The sequence below is a fragment of the Hypomesus nipponensis genome, chromosome 23 (genome assembly GCF_054491055.1).
Source record: "Hypomesus nipponensis isolate SF chromosome 23, ASM5449105v1, whole genome shotgun sequence".
Taxonomy (NCBI): Eukaryota; Metazoa; Chordata; class Actinopteri; order Osmeriformes; family Osmeridae; genus Hypomesus; species Hypomesus nipponensis.
Genome location: NC_140383.1, coordinates 21,185,857 through 21,204,366, shown reverse-complemented (window position 1 = coordinate 21,204,366; position 18,510 = coordinate 21,185,857). Strand labels below are relative to the sequence as shown.

At 48.6% G+C, this 18,510-nt stretch overlaps 2 protein-coding genes across 4 annotated transcripts in view; both read right to left on the bottom strand.

The window, feature by feature from the left end:
- Nucleotides 1–2,535, bottom strand: part of xpo4 (exportin 4) — a 29,913-nt gene extending 27,378 nt beyond the window's left edge. For both annotated transcript variants that reach the window (XM_084689495.1, XM_084689496.1), the window contains exon 1: nt 2,446–2,535. In XM_084689495.1, coding sequence (XP_084545621.1) covers nt 2,446–2,511 — 66 coding nt within the window. In that variant the 5' untranslated portion in view covers nt 2,512–2,535. The remainder of the gene's footprint in view (nt 1–2,445) is intronic.
- A 1,984-nt stretch (nt 2,536–4,519) lies between these two features.
- lats2 (large tumor suppressor kinase 2) lies at nt 4,520–18,365 on the bottom strand. Of its 2 annotated transcripts, none has more exons than XM_084689178.1 (8): nt 18,146–18,365; nt 14,908–15,647; nt 10,263–10,395; nt 8,628–10,165; nt 7,574–8,156; nt 7,310–7,492; nt 7,004–7,110; nt 4,520–6,900 (listed from the first exon to the last, which is right to left on the bottom strand). In XM_084689178.1, exons 2-8 carry the CDS (start codon nt 15,262–15,264, stop codon nt 6,361–6,363), a joined length of 3,441 nt encoding a protein of 1,146 aa, XP_084545304.1. In that variant the 5' UTR covers nt 15,265–15,647; nt 18,146–18,365; the 3' UTR covers nt 4,520–6,360. The 2 variants fall into 2 exon arrangements, with proteins under 2 accessions (XP_084545304.1, XP_084545305.1); XM_084689179.1 differs by lacking the exon at nt 18,146–18,365 and adding an exon at nt 16,483–16,788.
- Between the last annotated feature and the right edge of the window lie 145 nt (nt 18,366–18,510).

The window sequence follows — 18,510 nt, the reverse complement described above, 5'->3', positions numbered from 1 at the left end:
ACACTACAGCCCTGAACATCACTAACACACTACAGCCCTGAACATCACTAACACACTACAGCCCTGAACATCACTAACACACTACAGCCCTGAACATCACTAACACACTACAGCCCTGAACATCACTAACACACTACAGCCCTGAACATCACTAACACACTACAGCCCTGAACATCACTAACACACTACAGCCCTGAACATCACTAACACACTACAGCCCTGAACATCACTAACACACTACAGCCCTGAACATCACTAACACACTACAGCCCTGAACATCACTAACACACTACAGCCCTGAACATCACTAACACACTACAGCCCTGAACATCACTAACACACTACAGCCCTGAACATCACTAACACACTACAGCCCTGAACATCACTAACACACTACAGCCCTGAACATCACTAACACACTACAGCCCTGAACATCACTAACACACTACAGCCCTGAACATCACTAACACACTACAGCCCTGAACATCACTAACACACTACATTACATTTACATTTAGTCATCTAGCAGACGCTCTTATCCAGAGCGACTTACAGTAAGTACAGGGACATTCCCCCCCGAGGCAAGTAGGGTAAAGTGCCTTGCCCAAGGACACAACGTCATTTGGCTCAGCCGGGAATCGATCTGGCAACCTTCAGATTACTAGATTACTTCAGGTTACTAGCCTGATTCCCTCACCGTTCAGGCACTTGACTCCCTACAGCCCCACACTACAGCCCTGAACATCACTAACACACTACAGCCCTGAACATCACTCAAACACTCTCTGAACTTGATATGTTTACTTTTCTCAGGAAGCAACCAGCGAATAGTATACAACAGACACCCATTACTAACCCTGTGGTCACATCATTCAATCCCAGCCTAGACTTAACCTTCCTTAGGTCTCACAATGCTGGCTCAGCACAGGCAGGTCTGGGCCTAACAGGATTAGGACAGCACTATTGACACTATGGACAGCAATTCATTAGTCAGCTGCACTGACATATCTTCATATGATTAACCTGTATTAATTTGTTACATTTTCAAATTGCTGACCCACCCTGTTTTAAAACAATACCGTTGATCTATAGATGGTATGTAGGGCCCATCGGCTATTTAGATATATTCTGAGAGAGACAGGCTACTGTTACAACGTGAATAGCTAGCAGATAGGCTGTTATTGGACCGGCTATATCACATTTTAGGCTAAATCATACTGTAACACACAAAATAGTAAAACAAAAACATCTGGGATGATCAATCTGCCAAAGGTAATGGTCAGGGCCAGGGAGGAACATTATTAATTCTCCTTGTTTTGGTGTTTCTCATAAAGGATCTACTATAACCAATTCCAGATTAATAATATTCTGCTCCAGTATCTTCGGCACTAATCAAACATATCATAGTTCATAAGTCATACAACTTTATTTTAGCTAAGTATTAAAATTATGAACATTACTATAACTTAACCATAAATGTACTGTAAATTGACTTAGCATAGGTCTGACTAACAGACTAAGTATCTCCAACAACGCTAAGGGGTCGCATCCACACAATGTTGATATTCTAGAATGGGAAGAAATTAGGGTAAATATTTAGTTCTTCCTATGCAGTGTATCATATTATGAATTAGCTTGACTGAATGGATTTAGCTTTCCTAAAACATAAAAGAAACCAGCTGATTCGAATGTGTTGTAACCAACATACGACTGTATTTGGTAGCTAGCAACATTACTAGATATGTCAGGTCATATAACACAGTTGTGGCTTGTGAATGGTTGTACACAAGACAAGTTCGTTCAAATGGAAACAATGAACAAGTTGGCGACTGGGCCATTTCAGACGAGCGCTGTTCAACATTAACGTCAAGCATGGTGCGTGACTAACTTTTAGCAACCTAGCCAAGTATTTCTGACATGTGCCACATTGTGACTAGTTTCATCCGAATGAATAATAGTTCGCTACTCCATTAGAAATGGGAAGCAAAATCGATTTGGCACTTTTCTTGATAGTTACTCAACATCGGTGCTAAAACTACTCCGATATCAGACGAACATGGATGAATCAACAGCGTGTTTTATCAGCATCGACATGGGCAGCCATGGTGATGCTCAGTCTATTCAGAATGTCTACTGAGATATCTAGTTGGTTTTATATCAAACTTGACAACTGTGTGTGTAGTTTAAAGCCTTTATGTTTTGTTAGTGAAGTTTATATAACCAACGACACAACCAACCGTGTCACACATGGGGTCTTTCGGGGGTATGATGATGGCTATGCTGGATTTTTGCGGGATGGAGACAAGCACTGCGCCACGCATCGCTATCCCCTCATTTGATAAATAACTAAGCCGTTTCACACGAGTCGTCGTATTACAACTCTTTATAGAACCAAGTGTGAACACATACCCTCACACACAACAAAAACAACATTTTATTTCTCACCATTAAAACTTTGGCAGCGCTTTCCAGCTGTGAAATCACTTCTGGTGCACCGACCGCCGCCATCATCGTCTCCCTTCAATGACGCGCCATGCGCTGCATTATGGGTTAAGCGGCACTCCGGGCCAATGGGTTCATGAGACACTTTTGGCTGAGAGTTTCAGAACGGTGCGTGCCCCATGGAGGTTACGTAATCTAAAAGATAGCCACTAAAGATTTAAAAGTGTGTGTCTTGGCCTGACAATGACGTCTGCAAATACAATTTAAAATGGGATATGCTATATTATTGTTTATGTTTCATTGATACACAGAAGTGTCAGCAATGTCAGATAAGATTGTTCAGGAATTGTGTCTAAATGTCTAAATTATGACTGATTTTTTTCAATTGCATATCAAACATAATATCAATTCAAAAGTAGTATTTGGCACAAGGTTCCACCAATCTTACTAGCATCGTTTTATTATTCAAGTAACCTATTGATAGTTGCCAAAAGGGGGGTGTAAAGTTTTGTGAAACCATTTTTAAGTGTTTGTCTTTACATACATCACACCTCAGGAACTACATACATCACACCAGGAATTAAGTTAAAGATTGATTGAGTTACAATGAGGTTCCTGACCGTAGTTACCAAAATACACATTTTCCCTGGTAGTAAAATACAGACAATGTACAGTATAGGCCTATTCCCTGTGTGTATGGCATGTTTAGAATGTTACAATGTGCTGTTGACATGTTTGTAAAGAATCAAAATAAAAACACTAGTCAAAGTTTAATTTAATTTATACATATATTTTACATGTGAGGACAGTGAAGGAATCTTTACAAATTCTCAGTTCATACATAAAATGTAAAAAAGAGATATATGTTGTCAAATGATGCTGCCTATAATACTGAGTAGACACAGAGGTTTGAACATCAGGTCAAAGAAATGAAAAAGAATAAAGATACAAAAAATATGTATATCTGTATAAATATATATTCAAGAGTAACAGAATTGTATTATACATTAAGGAGAACCAAGGCCATGAGAAACTCCCCACAGTAAAACTACAAAAAAGGTTCATAAGTAAGAAAGTCCCAACATGAATCAGATCTAAGGATATCAAGGCAGTCAAAGATTGTCAGTCATCACTCAAAACAGGGAGACAACCTAATCCAGAACAAACATCACACACACATGCTCTCACGCACACTAAGACCTGACCCAGAGAGAAGTATTCTAATATAAAGCTATTGTTCACTGAGTAGACCACCCATGTGAATGTGAACAAGTGTGGTGATTTCCTGCTCTGAGGATGATCTAATTATTTGATTTTTTTTAAAGCAAATAAGTAACTTTGCAGCTCAGTCTGGGAGCGAGCTAAAACGATAGCATGTCTGAATAACACATTTGTAATTGCCTCAAATATTACTGCCAGCTTCAACTTTCACCTTTAGGATAAGGTGCTGGCAAACTGACATGGAACAACATCAAAAAACAGAATGGTGTTGAAGATTGATATAAAAAGCGAAGAATGATGTTCAATGTGATATAAAGAACAACATTATTGATTGTCAATAAGCACAGAGATATTGGAGAAAACAATTTCCTGCTCTGAGGCCGGAACAAACAGTTTTGCAACACAATAGCCTAATAAACTTGTGGATAAATTAAAATGTACCAAACTCTTTGTCACATGGTCTAGAAATACTGAGATAATAATGGATCTTCTCACATTTCAACCCTGCTTCTATTCTTCGTTCTTGCTGCCTCTCTAACTTATGTCCCTTCTTGGTTTCCTTGCTATCCGCCCCCCTTCACCCTCACCCCTACCTCCCACCTCCCTCTCACCCTACCTGTCATCCCCCCACCTCCCCTCACCCCTACCTGTGATCCCCCCCCCACCTCCCCCTCACCCCTACCTGTGACCCCCCCCACCTCCCCTACCTGTCATCCCCCCACCTCCCCGTCACCCCTACCTGTGATCCCCCCCCCACCTCCCCCTCACCCCTACCTGTGACCCCCCCCCCCACCTCCCCTACCTGTCATCCTCCCACCTTCCCCTCACCACTACCTGTGACCCCCCCCACCTCCCCTACCTGTCATCCTCCCACCTCCCATCTCCCCCTCCTTACATACAGGGCCAGCCTGGATGCAGAGAGAGAGAGAGGGGGGGGGGTAGCCATCACTACTGTCGGTACTCAGCCTCAACGCTGAGTGCCATAAGGTGGACACGCACCAGCATTCTACTAGAAGGCACATAGTTCCTCACTTTCCAAACCACACACACAATCAAACCCACACTTGTTCTGCACACACCAAAAACACTTGTATAACTGAAATGATAATAATGTAAATAATAATATTAATCACAAAAATAAGCAGCATGGGGGGTCATGTAACTACACAGATATAATATAAACCAATATATTTGTACATAGCGTATTTCAGTATTAAAAGTTCAAAAGGATATTAAGTGTTTAGAAAACTATATTGTGTTTTCTGTATTGCACATGGTAACACTATCACATGTTTTTAACTTTTAATTCAGTTATTCATTATTCAGGCATCTGTCTCCAAACTAGAAAACTCAGCGCTCAGATCACCATGGGCGGGACAGCAGTGCCACTTGCACGTCTGTAATACTGAAAGAGTGTGTGCCTGTGTGTGTGTGTGCCTGTGTGTGTGCGCCTGTGTGTGTGCGCCTGTGTGTGTGCGCCTGTGTGTGTGCGCCTGTGTGTGTGCGCCTGTGTGTGTGCGCCTGTGTGTGTGCGCGCGCGTGTGGAGCTTTGAAATGTTAAGGTGGATAAAATGTGATTAGTGTAAGTATGAAGAAGGACAGTCAACAACCGAGGGGAAGAATGGCTCCTGCCCACAGAAAAAACATGGCCCACACTTGCAGTCCCACATATCCTTGGAACTGAACACAATGAGCTGGAGACTAATTTGCATTGATTGACTCATCAACCCAAACAGTCAGACGGATCAAAACTCTATACTTTACATACAGAGGTTGTGTCTTCAGCTAAATGTTAACACTCATTCTGAATCTCAATTTTCATTGGTAGTTTAAAGCACAAGAGGTCACAGTGCTTGCGTTACCACTAGAGGGACTCCGGTTGACTGTGGGGCTGCAGGGTCAAAACAACATATGACTATGCTGAGATTGTCTGATTTGACAACAACAATCTTTGGAAACACTGGAGCATTATTTCAAACACCTAATGCAACATTCACAGAGAGTCCTGTATAGATTGTTTTTATGTGTGTGCGTGAGAATGTTTGGTAGCTTATTTTGGCTCTGCTGTGAGACATTTGTAATATTTGAATAGTTCCCCAGTTTGCTGTACTACCAGTCAGTTCAGTCCATCTCTAACCCCAAAGGACAGACACTGGTTCTGGATAACCAGTCACCAATAGTCTCAAGAGAGGGAGTGTTGAAACGGGAAGTAGGAAGTGTTTGCGTAAGCTTCCTGCCCACAGGCCAGTCTGGAGTTCCAGGGATCTCGATAAGACCCGCAGTGAAAGGAATGGGAATCACAGAGCACTAGGACCATGAAGACTACAATGGGTCATGGTCCTAGGTTCAAACTCTTAATCTTGATGTTCTGACCACGAAACACCTTTGACCATTTGTTCAGGTATGTGTTCTCTGGTCAAGGTAGTGTGTCCCACACCTTGCTCAGTCATACACAGTATGGAGGTTCTTGATCCTGGTCAGGGGGTCCTGCTTCGCTCTGTCTACTAACGCTGGAGATTCCACACAGTAGTGGCTGAGTTGTTAAACAGTTGTCAGGTCATCCTGTTCTCAATTTCACTCTCAATCTCACCAAAACACACACACACACACACACACACGCGCGCGCGCTTCTGAGTAGAGCATTGACAAACGGCCAGTTGTGGGTTGTTGATTTTAGGAGAGGCCAACCAGTATGTCCTACACATACACTGGCTCGCAGCCCTCTGCCTGTTCTTCCTCGTCCTCATCCTCCTCATCCTCCTCATCCTCTTCCTCAGGGCCCAGGCTGCCGGCCCTGCTGCTGTTCGACGGGTCGTGGGTGTTCTCGGGGGGCTTGGGGTAGCGGAAGGGGCAACCATTGTCGTCAAAGAACCTCCGGAAGGTGAACTCATAGAAGGCGTGTTCCGGGTGTTTCCCGTGAGGGGAGCACAACGTCTCCCAGGCACGCGCGCTGTCCCCGCTGTCACTCCACGCCCCGGGTCCACCCTCCTCCTCCACAGGGTCGAAGTTTGACGTGTCCATGGGGTGGGCTATCTTGGGTCGGTAAGGGGCTGGCTGGGTGCGCGGGTTGCTGGAGAAGTCCATCTGGTGGAAGAAGGAGTGGGCCTTGATTTCTCCAGCGCCGTTCCTGCCCAGACGCTCCTCGGCAGAGCAGCAGAGACGGCCGATGATGTCCACGGCCTCCGGGCTGAGCTTCACCTGGGGGGGCACCTGCAGCGTGCTCTCCCAGTTGATCACCTGGAGAGGGGAGAGGGGGGGGAGGCAGGTAAGGATATTGTATCCTTCCCAACTTCACATTGTGCATGATCAGAAGGCAAGGGGGGAGAGAAGTTCCACCAACCTTGATCTGCGTCTCAGTGGGGGTGGGGGCCAGGAAGGGCGGCTGTCCCACAAGCATCTCAAACAGGATGACTCCCACACTCCACCAGTCACACAGCTGGGTGTAGCCTGCAGAGACCACAACGGTAGACAACTTCACGCACAGCTACAATCACTAGCGTGTTCCTCGCTATGAGACACCTAAATGGTGTGCATCAAGGCTGCCTATTGGTGCCACTGGAGTTCCCTGGTGATGTTGCCCATCAAACCCAGCCTGAATACCACCGTCTCTCTCTGCGATCCCCCAGCCCGACTCTCTCTGACTCACCTTTGCGCAGCAGCACCTCCGGGGCGATGTAGTTGGGCGTTCCCACGAGGGAGTGTGCCAGGCAGCGCTGGTGCTGCCGGCTGGCGCGCTGCTCCAGGGTCATCAGGCGGTCGCCACAGCGACAGTTGGACACATCGTCCCAGAAGTCACTGGGCTCCATGCTGTCCTGCCTGACGTGGCTCCCTGGAGACCACACACACAGGCCATGAAATACTGCGGCCCACGGGTCACGTCATGCACTTCAAAAGGGACTCAGTCACTCACCTTTCTGGTAGTACTTGGAGTTGTGCGTCCAGCGGAAGCCCGTGCAGAGGCCGAAGTCCGTCAGCTTGATGTGTCCGTCCAGGTCGATGAGGATGTTGTCGGGCTTGATGTCGCGGTGGATGAAGCCCATCTTGTGAACACTTTCGATGGCCAGCGTCAGCTCCGCCACATAGAAGCGTGCCAGCGGCTCGGGGAACACCCCCATGCGGATGAGCAGGCTCATCATGTCACCTCCGGGGATGTAGTCCATGACAAAGTACAGACTGTCCCTGTCCTGGAACGAGTAGTAGAGACGCACCACCCACTCGTTATCGGCCTCCGCCAGGATGTCGCGCTCAGCCTTGACGTGGGCCACCTGGTTGCGGTTGAGCACGTCCTTCTTGCGGAGCGTCTTCATGGCGTAGAGGGCGCCCGTGTCCACCTTGCGCGTCAGGCATACCTCGCCAAAGGCGCCGATGCCCAGCGTCTTGATCTTGACGAACATGGACTTGTCCATCTTGGCACGCCGCAGGCGGTTGTAGTTTGACTCCTTCTGGTTGAGCATCTTCCTCATCTGCTCCTGCTCCGCCTCTGATAGGCCAGCCTGAGGAGGGGGGGTGGGGGGGGTAATACAGGGAGGGGAAGACAGAGCAAAGGGATGAATACCAAAATAGATGCGTGACTCAATAACAGATTTTTTTTTTTTACTGGACGCAGCTGGTTTTTGTTGACTTTCTTGTTTGTCAAACAAGGTGTTCCAAGGTCAGAAGCTTAAGCAATGATTTTGGACATGCCCCAGCAAAAACAACCATGAACTCTATGGCTTTGGGTATTGTCTGAAAGATTTAGCCCCAGGGTGATTTCCTGACATATGACCTCCAGGACCTCAGGCCCAGATAAGAGCGGAGCCCTGTGTCCTCTCCTGTTGTCAACAACTATGGCTCAGGTCTAAACCACCAGGTGACAACCACAACAACCACACTTATAACAAACACCACAAGGCCAGTTGAAATTCAACCAGTCCTATCAACTTACCAACATGAGGGAATAGGACAGGTTTGGTTTCTAAACTCACCTTGGACATCTCCTGCTCCAGCTGGAGCCTGCGGTTCAGTTTCTGCTGGTAGGTCTTCATCACGTTCTCGACGTGCTGCTCCATGTAGAACTTGAAGGCGAAGGGCGAGTAGCTCTTGATGCGCGACTCCCTCTTCTCCTCGTCACGACCGTTCTTTCTCACCGGCACCGGCGATGTCTGGATCTGCTTCTTGTCCTTCACTGCCTTCTCTCCTTTCTTGGTCTTCTCCTTCACGTTGCCCTCGTCTCCCTTTCCGCTTCCTCCACTGCCGTGCGCAGACCGGGCGGGGCCGCTGAGGTCAGGCACCCCGCCCATGGCTCCAGCGCCCTCCAGCGCCCCAGGCTCACCAGCAGCCCCAGGCAGCAGCAGGGTTTTGGGATAGGGTGGCGGCGGGCAGCGGGGCTCCTGGGCTGGCTCCAGGGTGTAGGTCTCCTCGGGCATGTAGGAGTGGGGATCGGCTGCTTCCTGGGCAGCCAGCCAGCCAGGGTGACATGGCCCTACCGCCGTCTTGGGCTCAGGCCTCATTACCCGGATGCTCTTCACCGGCTGCTGGATGGGGGGTGACGTCACAGCAGTGATGGTGTTGGGAGGGCCAAGGGCGGAGTCCTGCTTGTTGGCTGCAGGTGTGGCCATGGTGGGCCGGACGTTGTTGGGGGTGGAGCGGCTGTTGAATGAGTTGGTCCTGCTGGGCACACGCACCTCCCCACGGAAGGGCCCCTGAGGCTGGGGCTGCCTGGATGGAGGGGCCCCGTCTGGACCCTGGGGCCCGACCCAGTGGTGCTCATACAGGTCCAGGTTGAGGCTGGCCCTGGAGGGCGTCAACAGGCCCTGGGGGATGTCGGAGAAGTCAGGGCCCATGGCAGTGGCCCCCCCGGGGGAGCGAGACATCATGTGGACCTGGTGGGAGGTGGGGCTGGACTGGCGGGGGTGAGAGTGGGGCGGGAGGTACAGGTTAGGAGGGTAAACCCCCCCGTTCTGCCCCAGGCCCCCTTTGCCTTGCATGCTGATGTAGTTGTCGGGCGCCATGGGGGCCATCTTGTTCTGAAAGGAGGCACTCCTCTGGACCCCGTACCCCGAGGGCTCCATCATGTGCGGCCGGGCATGGCTGTAGTCGTAGTGAGGGCCGGGGCCCCCTGGTGGCTGGGGCTGGAGCTGCAGGGGCTGTCCAGGGACGCTGTAGCTCAGCATGGCTCCGTGCTGCTCCATGCTGCCAGGGTAGGCCTTCTGCTGCGCCCCCGGGGCGTACATGGGGTTGCCGGGGCTGCTCTGGGCCGACATCGCAGGGGGGTAGGGCCCCATGCTGGGGGGCCGGCCCAGAGGGTTGCCCATGGCAGCACCCTGCGCTGCCCCCGTGGGGGGCATCATGTAGTTCATGACAGGCGGAGCGCCCATGTATGGTCGAGGCATCTCCCCCTCAGGTCCGTACTGGGAACCTTCGTACATTGGTGCCCCCATCTGATGGTATGCAGGCATGGCACCCTCGCTCGTCCCCTCCAACGAAGGCCGGTGGTCCATTGAGTTTGGCATTCCCCCTTTTCCTGTGAACGAATGAACACAATTACAATTGAACTTCTATGAATAAATTCCATATCATGATGAGCCCTTGTGTAATGGCATGCTGCGTGGTATAGTTACCTGGCGAGGTCTGTTTGATGACGCGGACGATGAGCTCGTTGCGGGGGTCCAGGTAGCCCATCTTGCTAATGTACTCCAGCGCTGCCTCGATGTTTCGACTTCCTGTCTGCTTCAGGGCTCGCACCGCCATCTCCTGAAACACACACCCAGCAGTCAGGTGACGGTTAAAAGGCTGCCCCGCAAGGCGCTTGTGCACCTGCATCCTCTCCGTCTCGGGGTCATGTACCAGGCACTTCCTGTGCTGGTCACAACAACACGGAGCACGGAGGGGATTTTGGTAACAGACTTGTGCGCTGACCCTGGTCTCATATCCGGGGGGTCTCCCCTCTCTGTCTGCTACGAACACGGATGTTAGCCTTCTGTCCGTTTCCTGTCGTTTTGCTCTAAAACAAACGATGAATGTGGGTAACATTTGTAGGTGTTGTAGGTAACAACAAACAATTACATTTGACCATTTATTCATTTATTTTATCCACAGCGACCTACAAATTGTAACCGTCTGTTCTAGTCACTGTTAGACAGTCAGAGGCCTAGTTTCACTGACATTCCCAGTACCAATATGACCTGGCATGAGTCCTCCTGTATTTTACCAGTAAGCTGGTCCCAACTCCAGACGTACTCCACAGTAAATAACAGTATTATACATCCAGTCATACCAGGACCCACACCTATATGAGGAAATCCCCCTGAATGGCAGATGACCTCACCCTAAAGTCATGGAAGCCAAACCTCAGCCACGCAGACAGGCATTCCTGCTCGCGCTGCCACCTCTGGTCATAAGTGAAACAGCAACCACATTTTGACAACTTCAACAAACATCACTCCTGTCATCGACAACAAATTTATTTACGTAAAAATGTCATATATATATATATATATATATATACGCACTAACTTACTATGAGCAGTTCACTAACATGCTCGTGTGCAGTGGGATGGCTATGTCTCCCATTCTGCCTGCCAGACTATTTCTGGGAAGAATCCCAGTTGGACACCAGAGGGTTAAAGAACGACGCTGCATAGCAACCGTGGGCACATTCAGCACCAAGCCAGAAAACACCACAGCCACTCTACACATTCTGTGTGTGTGTGTGTGTGTGTGTGTTCGTACAACCAGACTCAAATATACTTTTGGAGTACACACATGCATTGTCCCGTTCCCTCTCACTCGCCCACTCACTATACACACCCATCAATAACACGCAGGCACAAAGACACACTTTGCCACACACACACACACACACACGCATGTGCGCACACACAGGAAACGGAGTATAAACATCAATGTGTGTTTATGGTCGCTCTCGGTGAGGGGCCCGTCTTAAGGCTGCCTCCTCCTCCTAGCCATGTTCCTGATTCACCTTTGCGTCGTAGACCCTCCCTTCCTCTCGACCGCCAGTCCCCTTCTTTCTTTCTCGTTCACTGTGTGAGCGTCACCCTCCCTCCTCTGAGTGGCTGGGTGGACGAGGCTGTGGATGGGCCGGTTGGTGCCTTCCAACCTTGACCCCGGCTGTCACGGCGACAGATGTTACCAACATTCCACAGGCCAGGAAGCAGGAATTCGAGCCATTTGGAAATCTGTCCTTTTGTGTCCGTCTTTTCCTTTAGCTGTCAATCGAGTTCTCAGACTCGATCTTTCTCTCTCACTCGCCGTCTGCAGTGTTTACAACGGCTTTCAGCCCAAAATATCGACCAGATTTTCAACCCTGTCGTGAGGGTTAAATCTCCAAGTCTGTTTGTCCCAAACACCACACACACACACTTCACCGACTAATGACAGTGCACACAGGCACAAAAGAAATTGTGGCAGAATAGTGTCTCACACACACCCCACACTGAAGGGAAACATATTCCCAGGGCGTAGTGACAGCACAGAGCCATCGTTGTTACAGAGAGATGAACAAAGGCGTTTTTTTGATATTACTTTTCACTTTGACCCAATTCCCTACCGCATTCCGCCACGGGACCCTGCAAATGAAAGCCATATGGAAAACCTGGAGAGAGACAGTTTAGATAGGCTCAAGTGGGACACCAACAGGGCTGTTCAGTGTCAACCTTTATCTTATCATCTTCAACCCCAGATGACGAACATGCATGCTCTACCCTGAGAAAGCACTAACGCAAACACACACTGTCATATGTATACGTGACTACGTACCCCACACACACACACACACACACACACACACACACACACACACACACACACACACACACACACACACACACACACACACACACACACACACACACACACACACACACACACACACACACACACACACACACACACACACACACACACACACGTTCTATCAACCTCACGGTTACATAAATGGCCATGTTTGTTATTTCCTAGACCAGAGCGTAAGTGTGCTCTGGAGGGCCTTCCGTCTCCTGCTGCCCACGCCGTACACTGCAGTGCCTGTCTTGATGCAGGGGGCGGAGACTCCTTCCTCCTCCCCTTCGTCTTTCCCCCTCCTCCACCTCCGCATCCTCTGAGCCCCCCCCCCCTCCCCCCCCCAAAAAACATATCCTCCTCTAAGATTATGTAACGCTCACATCGCTCTGTAATTTGCAGCCAGGAGAGGAGGTAGATAAGAGTCGAGCCAAAGGGGCAGGGGGGGGGGGGGGCGGAATTACACGGCAGCCAGTATTCTTTGGAATGTAATGTGGTGGGAGGGGGGTAGGCCCCACAGTCATGGTCTGTCCAGTGCCCCCCTCCATCCTCGCCCAGTCACAAGAAGACTAAAAATACCGACCCTGTCCCATCACACAACGTGCATAAAAGGTTTAGAAGGGGAGCTACAAGTGCTTGAATCGGGAGGGCAGAGTGACATGCTGAACTGCTGTGATAGCTTGTCTTTTACTGTGGGAACAGTCACTTATACTGGTCTGGGAAAGGAGACAGGGTCACAGAGAGGAAGCTGGCCTTGTAAACGCGCACACACACACACACACACACTAATTCATCACTTCGAAGGGAGACAGCCAGGCAGAAATGACTAGGAGGTTTCTGGTATTGGTTGAGTAGTAAAGAATGACTATCATGGAGGATTACTGTCAATTCGCAGGCACTTGTATCCACAGCAAAGCAGTTCTAACATGTATTGTTTTGAGAATAATTATATACAGCTTTTGGTAAGGTTCAATGCACTCCCAAGAGCTTGATCAAAGTGTAGTCTATATGCTGCTGAGAGAGCTTTGGGAAGGAAAGACAAGCAGGCAGGCAGGCCAGCAGACACAGGGCCACATTCTGGGTGGCGACACGATGGTAGCTGAAGGAACTGTTCCACCCAGCTGCCATTGAATGGCCACTTCCTGTTTGTATTGACAGGCCCCTCCCTCATCTGGCCCCTCAGACAGATTGGAGGCCAAAACCGCACTGCCGGTCCAACAGCATTATATCATTTCAATAAAAATACACCCATGTACTAGGTAGCTTGGTTTGTGGCTACATGGGGCTAAACTTGTCAAATTAAAAGTACATCCACGATAATAGTAACTGTAATAATTCTGGATATTTTGTTTGGGTGTTTTAGTGATCCCCTGTAATAGGTAAGAGTGTTTTTAAATGATTTTCTTGAGGCTGTTTGCTCATTGCTCTGAACCACACAATAGAATCCATAAGAGTCTAGATCTGATACAACCTTACTCCAAAAGAAACCAGGACAGGCACACCCCACTAGAAGTTCTACAATCCATACTGGAGAAGAAGCAGAACAGACGGGTCTGTTACAAAGACCAGAAGAAGACCCTAGGCCTCCACAGCAAGCACACAGCAGCCGTCTGATGGCCTCAATCTATTTGGCTCGCCTCAAGTCTCTCCATCTCTCGCCAGGGCTCTTCATTCCTCTGTAGTGTGGATTTCTCTATAGTGTTGTGCATGGGCTTGAGGAAAGCATTCTTCACATGCCAGGCACCTTCACACGGCCTGTTCTCAGATCAGCTCTACAAAGTTAGCCCTCACATCTGTGGAGATCCTAGCAGACAGCGACGTGAGCTGTGATGACCAGTTTTCGTGTTTCGGTTTCGTGTTTGCTAGACCTCACAGATTTGACGAGCCAGTCTGGTTTTTAGTGCAATTTTCCAGTCTTGCATAGCATTCTCACTCGTGTGTTCTCTGGGCCAAAGGTTCGAGTCCCTGTGGCTTCCTGCGGAAACTTTCCCGCTCCTCCTCGTCCCTCTGCGCGTTGATGTTCCACAGAATTCTCTCACTCCCAGAGAGAGAAAAAAAACCGTCAAACTGATATTTCAACATCTCATGCGCTTGGCATTGTGTAACTCACTACTACAATGTACCCTTGGCACAGAAAGGATGCATTGTATTGCATTTTGAACTGCTCCCTTGTACTTTTACTAAAAGTCAGTTATGCCAGGCACTTTGTAGTTATGCTAAAGACCAATCTATTATTGTAAGTACAATCCTCACTCCACAAATACCGCGCACACACACACTATGACCCAAACAACCCAGAGTGCAACACACAGCAGTGACAAGAACTGAGGTTCACACAGCACTGAGAGGATGACACAGTCCAACCACCAGTCTGGCAGAAAAACAAGCATGTACACAGAACACACAAAATCACCTGGCAGTGAACACACTCCCCACACATGCGCGCACACACACACCAAACCTCACCTGGTCACAGCCGGCGTTGACCAGCTCCTGCAGCATCTGTCGGTTGACGTCGCCGGCTGGGTGGGCAGAGCCAGAGGACGGTCCCGACTCGTTGGCGAAGGGCATGAGGGACTTGCGGATTTCGCGCAGCGCGTTTTGGTAGTTGTTGAACTTCTGGGGGGGTCTGAGCTGCTGCTGGCGGCTGCCGGGGTCTTTGCCCTTGCCCTCGGCCCCTCGCCCACCTTCGCCGCGGGCACTGCCCCCCAGCAGCGCCTGGCTCACCAGCTTGGCCGGCTGTTTCAGCCCCTCCTTGATCTCCTGGAGGCGCTGGCGTGTGTTGCCCACATACGGGGTGGCTGGGAACGTCTTGGGCCGCATGGCACTCCCCTGGTTAGGGTTCCTTCGTGGGGGGCGCCCTCACACACACACACACTGCGAAAAAGAGGCCTCTTGAGCTCTCTGACCTCTGCTCTCTAGTTGGCCAGATCTGATAGGTGATTCTGACTTGTGGGGACAGGCGAGAGGACAGACAAAGATTCCTGTAGGGCTGAGGGCTGTGTGTTTCTGTAGAGCCGAGAGCTGTGTGTTTCTGTAGAGCTTGGGCTCTGGGCTGGGGTGTGTTTCTGGGTCTCTGTCTCCTGGTCAGAAACCTACTGGCATCCCATGCTGTGTGTCTAGGGGTCTAGGTCCCCCTCAGCAACACACATGTGAGGGTCCATTAGGGTGCCCTCGCCCCGAACCATGCTGATGCACATCTGCGCCTACGGAAACACACACAAACCAAAAGTGTTAGGGTGAGGCGCGGTCAGGTGGCTATGGTCTAGGAGTGGTCAGGCAGTGGACACTCAGTCACATCCGATTAGCCATATACTTAGCTACTCAGGGTGTGATCTCACTTTAACAATCTTATCTTGAGGAACACTGTCTGCATTCAAGCACAATGGAAAGAAGCATATGTCAGAGCCCCATGTGGAAACAGTGACACAGCAACAGTTCTTTACTGGTGTATAATCCTGTGACACAGCATTCTGCCTAAAACTCCATGACAGCAATGTGTTTGTGCAAACAACGTGTGTGGTAAGCAGGCCACAGACGTACATGATGGCCTCTCTGGGAAGAAATACTCCATGAGAGTTTACAAAGCATTCCTACAGCTTTAGAAACACTTTTCCCATGCTATTCCACAACAACAACCCTCAACACACAGTTATAAATGTAACCATGATGACCTTGCTAAGCCTTTGCTAACAGCCTAAACAGGGCCTTGACACAACCACAGTGTCAATACATGTGGTGGTAACATTACAAGTTCAGTGATTAAGAGACTTGATTTTCACCCAAAACAACCAAGTGTTAGAAGAGGCTGCCCTTAGCAATTAGAGCACACATCCAAGTTCCTTATGGCCCTGGGACCTGGGAGACCAGGAGTTCTCTAGCTTTGGTCAAGACTATTGGTCTGTCTAAGCCAGGACTCACCCTGGTATGTCTAAACCACCCAGGCACACCTCGGCTATGACCCATGGGGGTTCTCAGCCTATTGCAGGTTTTCTTGACAGTAGCTACACACACGTTTGTAAAAGAGTTTTTGAGACAAACCCATTCTCAAGAAGGCGATGCCAAACTCCACGCTACAGTTGCCCAATCTCCAGGATGTTCCTCCGCCGCCATTCTGGCGATGCTTGGAGCGCTGCGTCTCATCAGAGAGCATTCCATTCCGCAAGTAACAACAAGAAGACTCATTCCATCGCATGGGGCGGCATGGCAGACCAACATAAACGATCTGAAGGGTTAGCCTGACGATAGGCAGTGGGGGCATGGCGACCGTGTAGCCGTGTGATCGAGCTTAAATCACCGCTGCTTGAACTAGGCATAGACCAGGCTGATGGTGTGTGCAACCTGCTTGTCTGACCTTTGACCCGGAGGTCCTTCGCTGCTTGTTGAAAACACTGGTGTTGCCACTACATTTACATTTACATTTAGTCATTTAGCAGACGCTCTTATCCAGAGCGACTTACAGTAAGTACAGGGACATTCCCCCCGAGGCAAGTAGGGTGAAGTGCCTTGCCCAAGGACACAACGTCATTTGGCACAGCGGGGAATCGATCCAGCAACCTTCTGATTACTACCTCACCGCTCAGCCATCTGACTCCACTACCTATGGAGAACACTAAGGAGCCCCATGAGCAGGAAAAGTTTGGTTAAGATACCAGTTCAACAGAATAACTTCATGGGCCACAGTCATGTCTCAGGTGGTGTATAGACTGAAATGAATATAAATTCCAAGAGATTAATGTTAATATTTATCCATTACACTCAACTAGGTTGTGATCTTAATGGTGCCTTATATCTTGGGTTTGATACACTGTGGCTTAAGTGCCTTTTCCATGTGTATGTTATGGGGTTCTCAAATTTGTATTTAGAGAGATGGCTAGTCTACCACCTGTCTGCACACCTGAATGACAAATGGTTTGTTTCAGCATAACCAAACTTTGCTGGATATCAAACATTAACGAAGAGATTCAGGTTTAAATATTTAAGCTGTACAGCTTTACAAACTGTCCACCACACATTTAGCTAACAACAACAAAAAATGTCCCGTGAGATATACAACAAATCAATCAACGCGTTTTTATTGACACAAATACAGACACACAAGCCACAAAGTGCCCATAAGCATTTTATAATTAACCAAATAAATTGCTACTGTATTGGAATTGGAACTGACATTTCAGACATCTAAACCCTACCATAAATTTGATGAGTATCGCATATTAGAGCAGGTCATAACCAAAAAAACTCAATAGTACAATGTTTGTTTACTATTTAGAAATATTTTATCGCCACCCCAAACACTACACCCCTTACACTGAACATGATATCCACCTAAAGACATTAACTTAGCATCTAATTAAGTCATCAAAAAAGCTGTATAGCGGTATTTTTTTGACATGGTTAAATCGCGTCCAATCAGTCAAACGATAAAAGATTGTGGGGCCTTCTCAACTTTAAGCAGGGCTGAAGTAAAGCTAGCTGGGCCGACTGGAGTGAGAGGAACGCAATTCTGCTAGAGCAGCCCCGACATTCCAATGTAGGGAGAATGTAGCTAAGTCCCCGCAGTCTTCATGCGCCCTAAAGTTTGACGCGTTGGCTGAGAAAAGACTTTCGTTTGCTAGTATCTGACTATAGTATCCGCACAAAAAAAACGTTTCCTCCAAAATTAAACTTTGGGAAATATCCAATTGGAAAGTTTTAAACTTACCATGTGATAGAAGTTTAAGGAAAAGCTCTGATTCGAACATAAATCCAATCGATTTACCCTTTTCCGGACAATATCCAATCCCTGTATTGTAAACCACCGTTTAGAATGTATCAAGCTTTGTTTAACTTAAGGCCTGAGTAAATATCATGCGAAGAGACTCCATTTTCTCCTAACTCCAGGCAGAATTAGAATGCAGTACGAAGTTGGACACTTACTGCATTGTTAACATTCCTGGAGTCACGTGACGGACCAATGCACGTCAGCACCACACAGTCCAGGCGGGGCTTGCCATTTTGCAATTTCAACAATAAAACATAGGATTTTTCTCAGAATGCTCAGTACAGTGGCTGCATAACTCATCAACT

Coding starts and splice junctions, on each gene's coding strand:
- lats2 (XM_084689178.1), bottom strand. CDS start 15,264: ATGCGGCCCAAGACGTTCCCAGCCACCCCGTATGTGGGCAACACACGC. Junction 10,396..14,907: donor TCAACGCCGGCTGTGACCAG/GTGAGGTTTGGT, acceptor TGTGTGTTTCAG/GAGATGGCGGTGCGAGCCCT. Junction 10,166..10,262: donor CATCAAACAGACCTCGCCAG/GTAACTATACCA, acceptor ATTCGTTCACAG/GAAAAGGGGGAATGCCAAAC.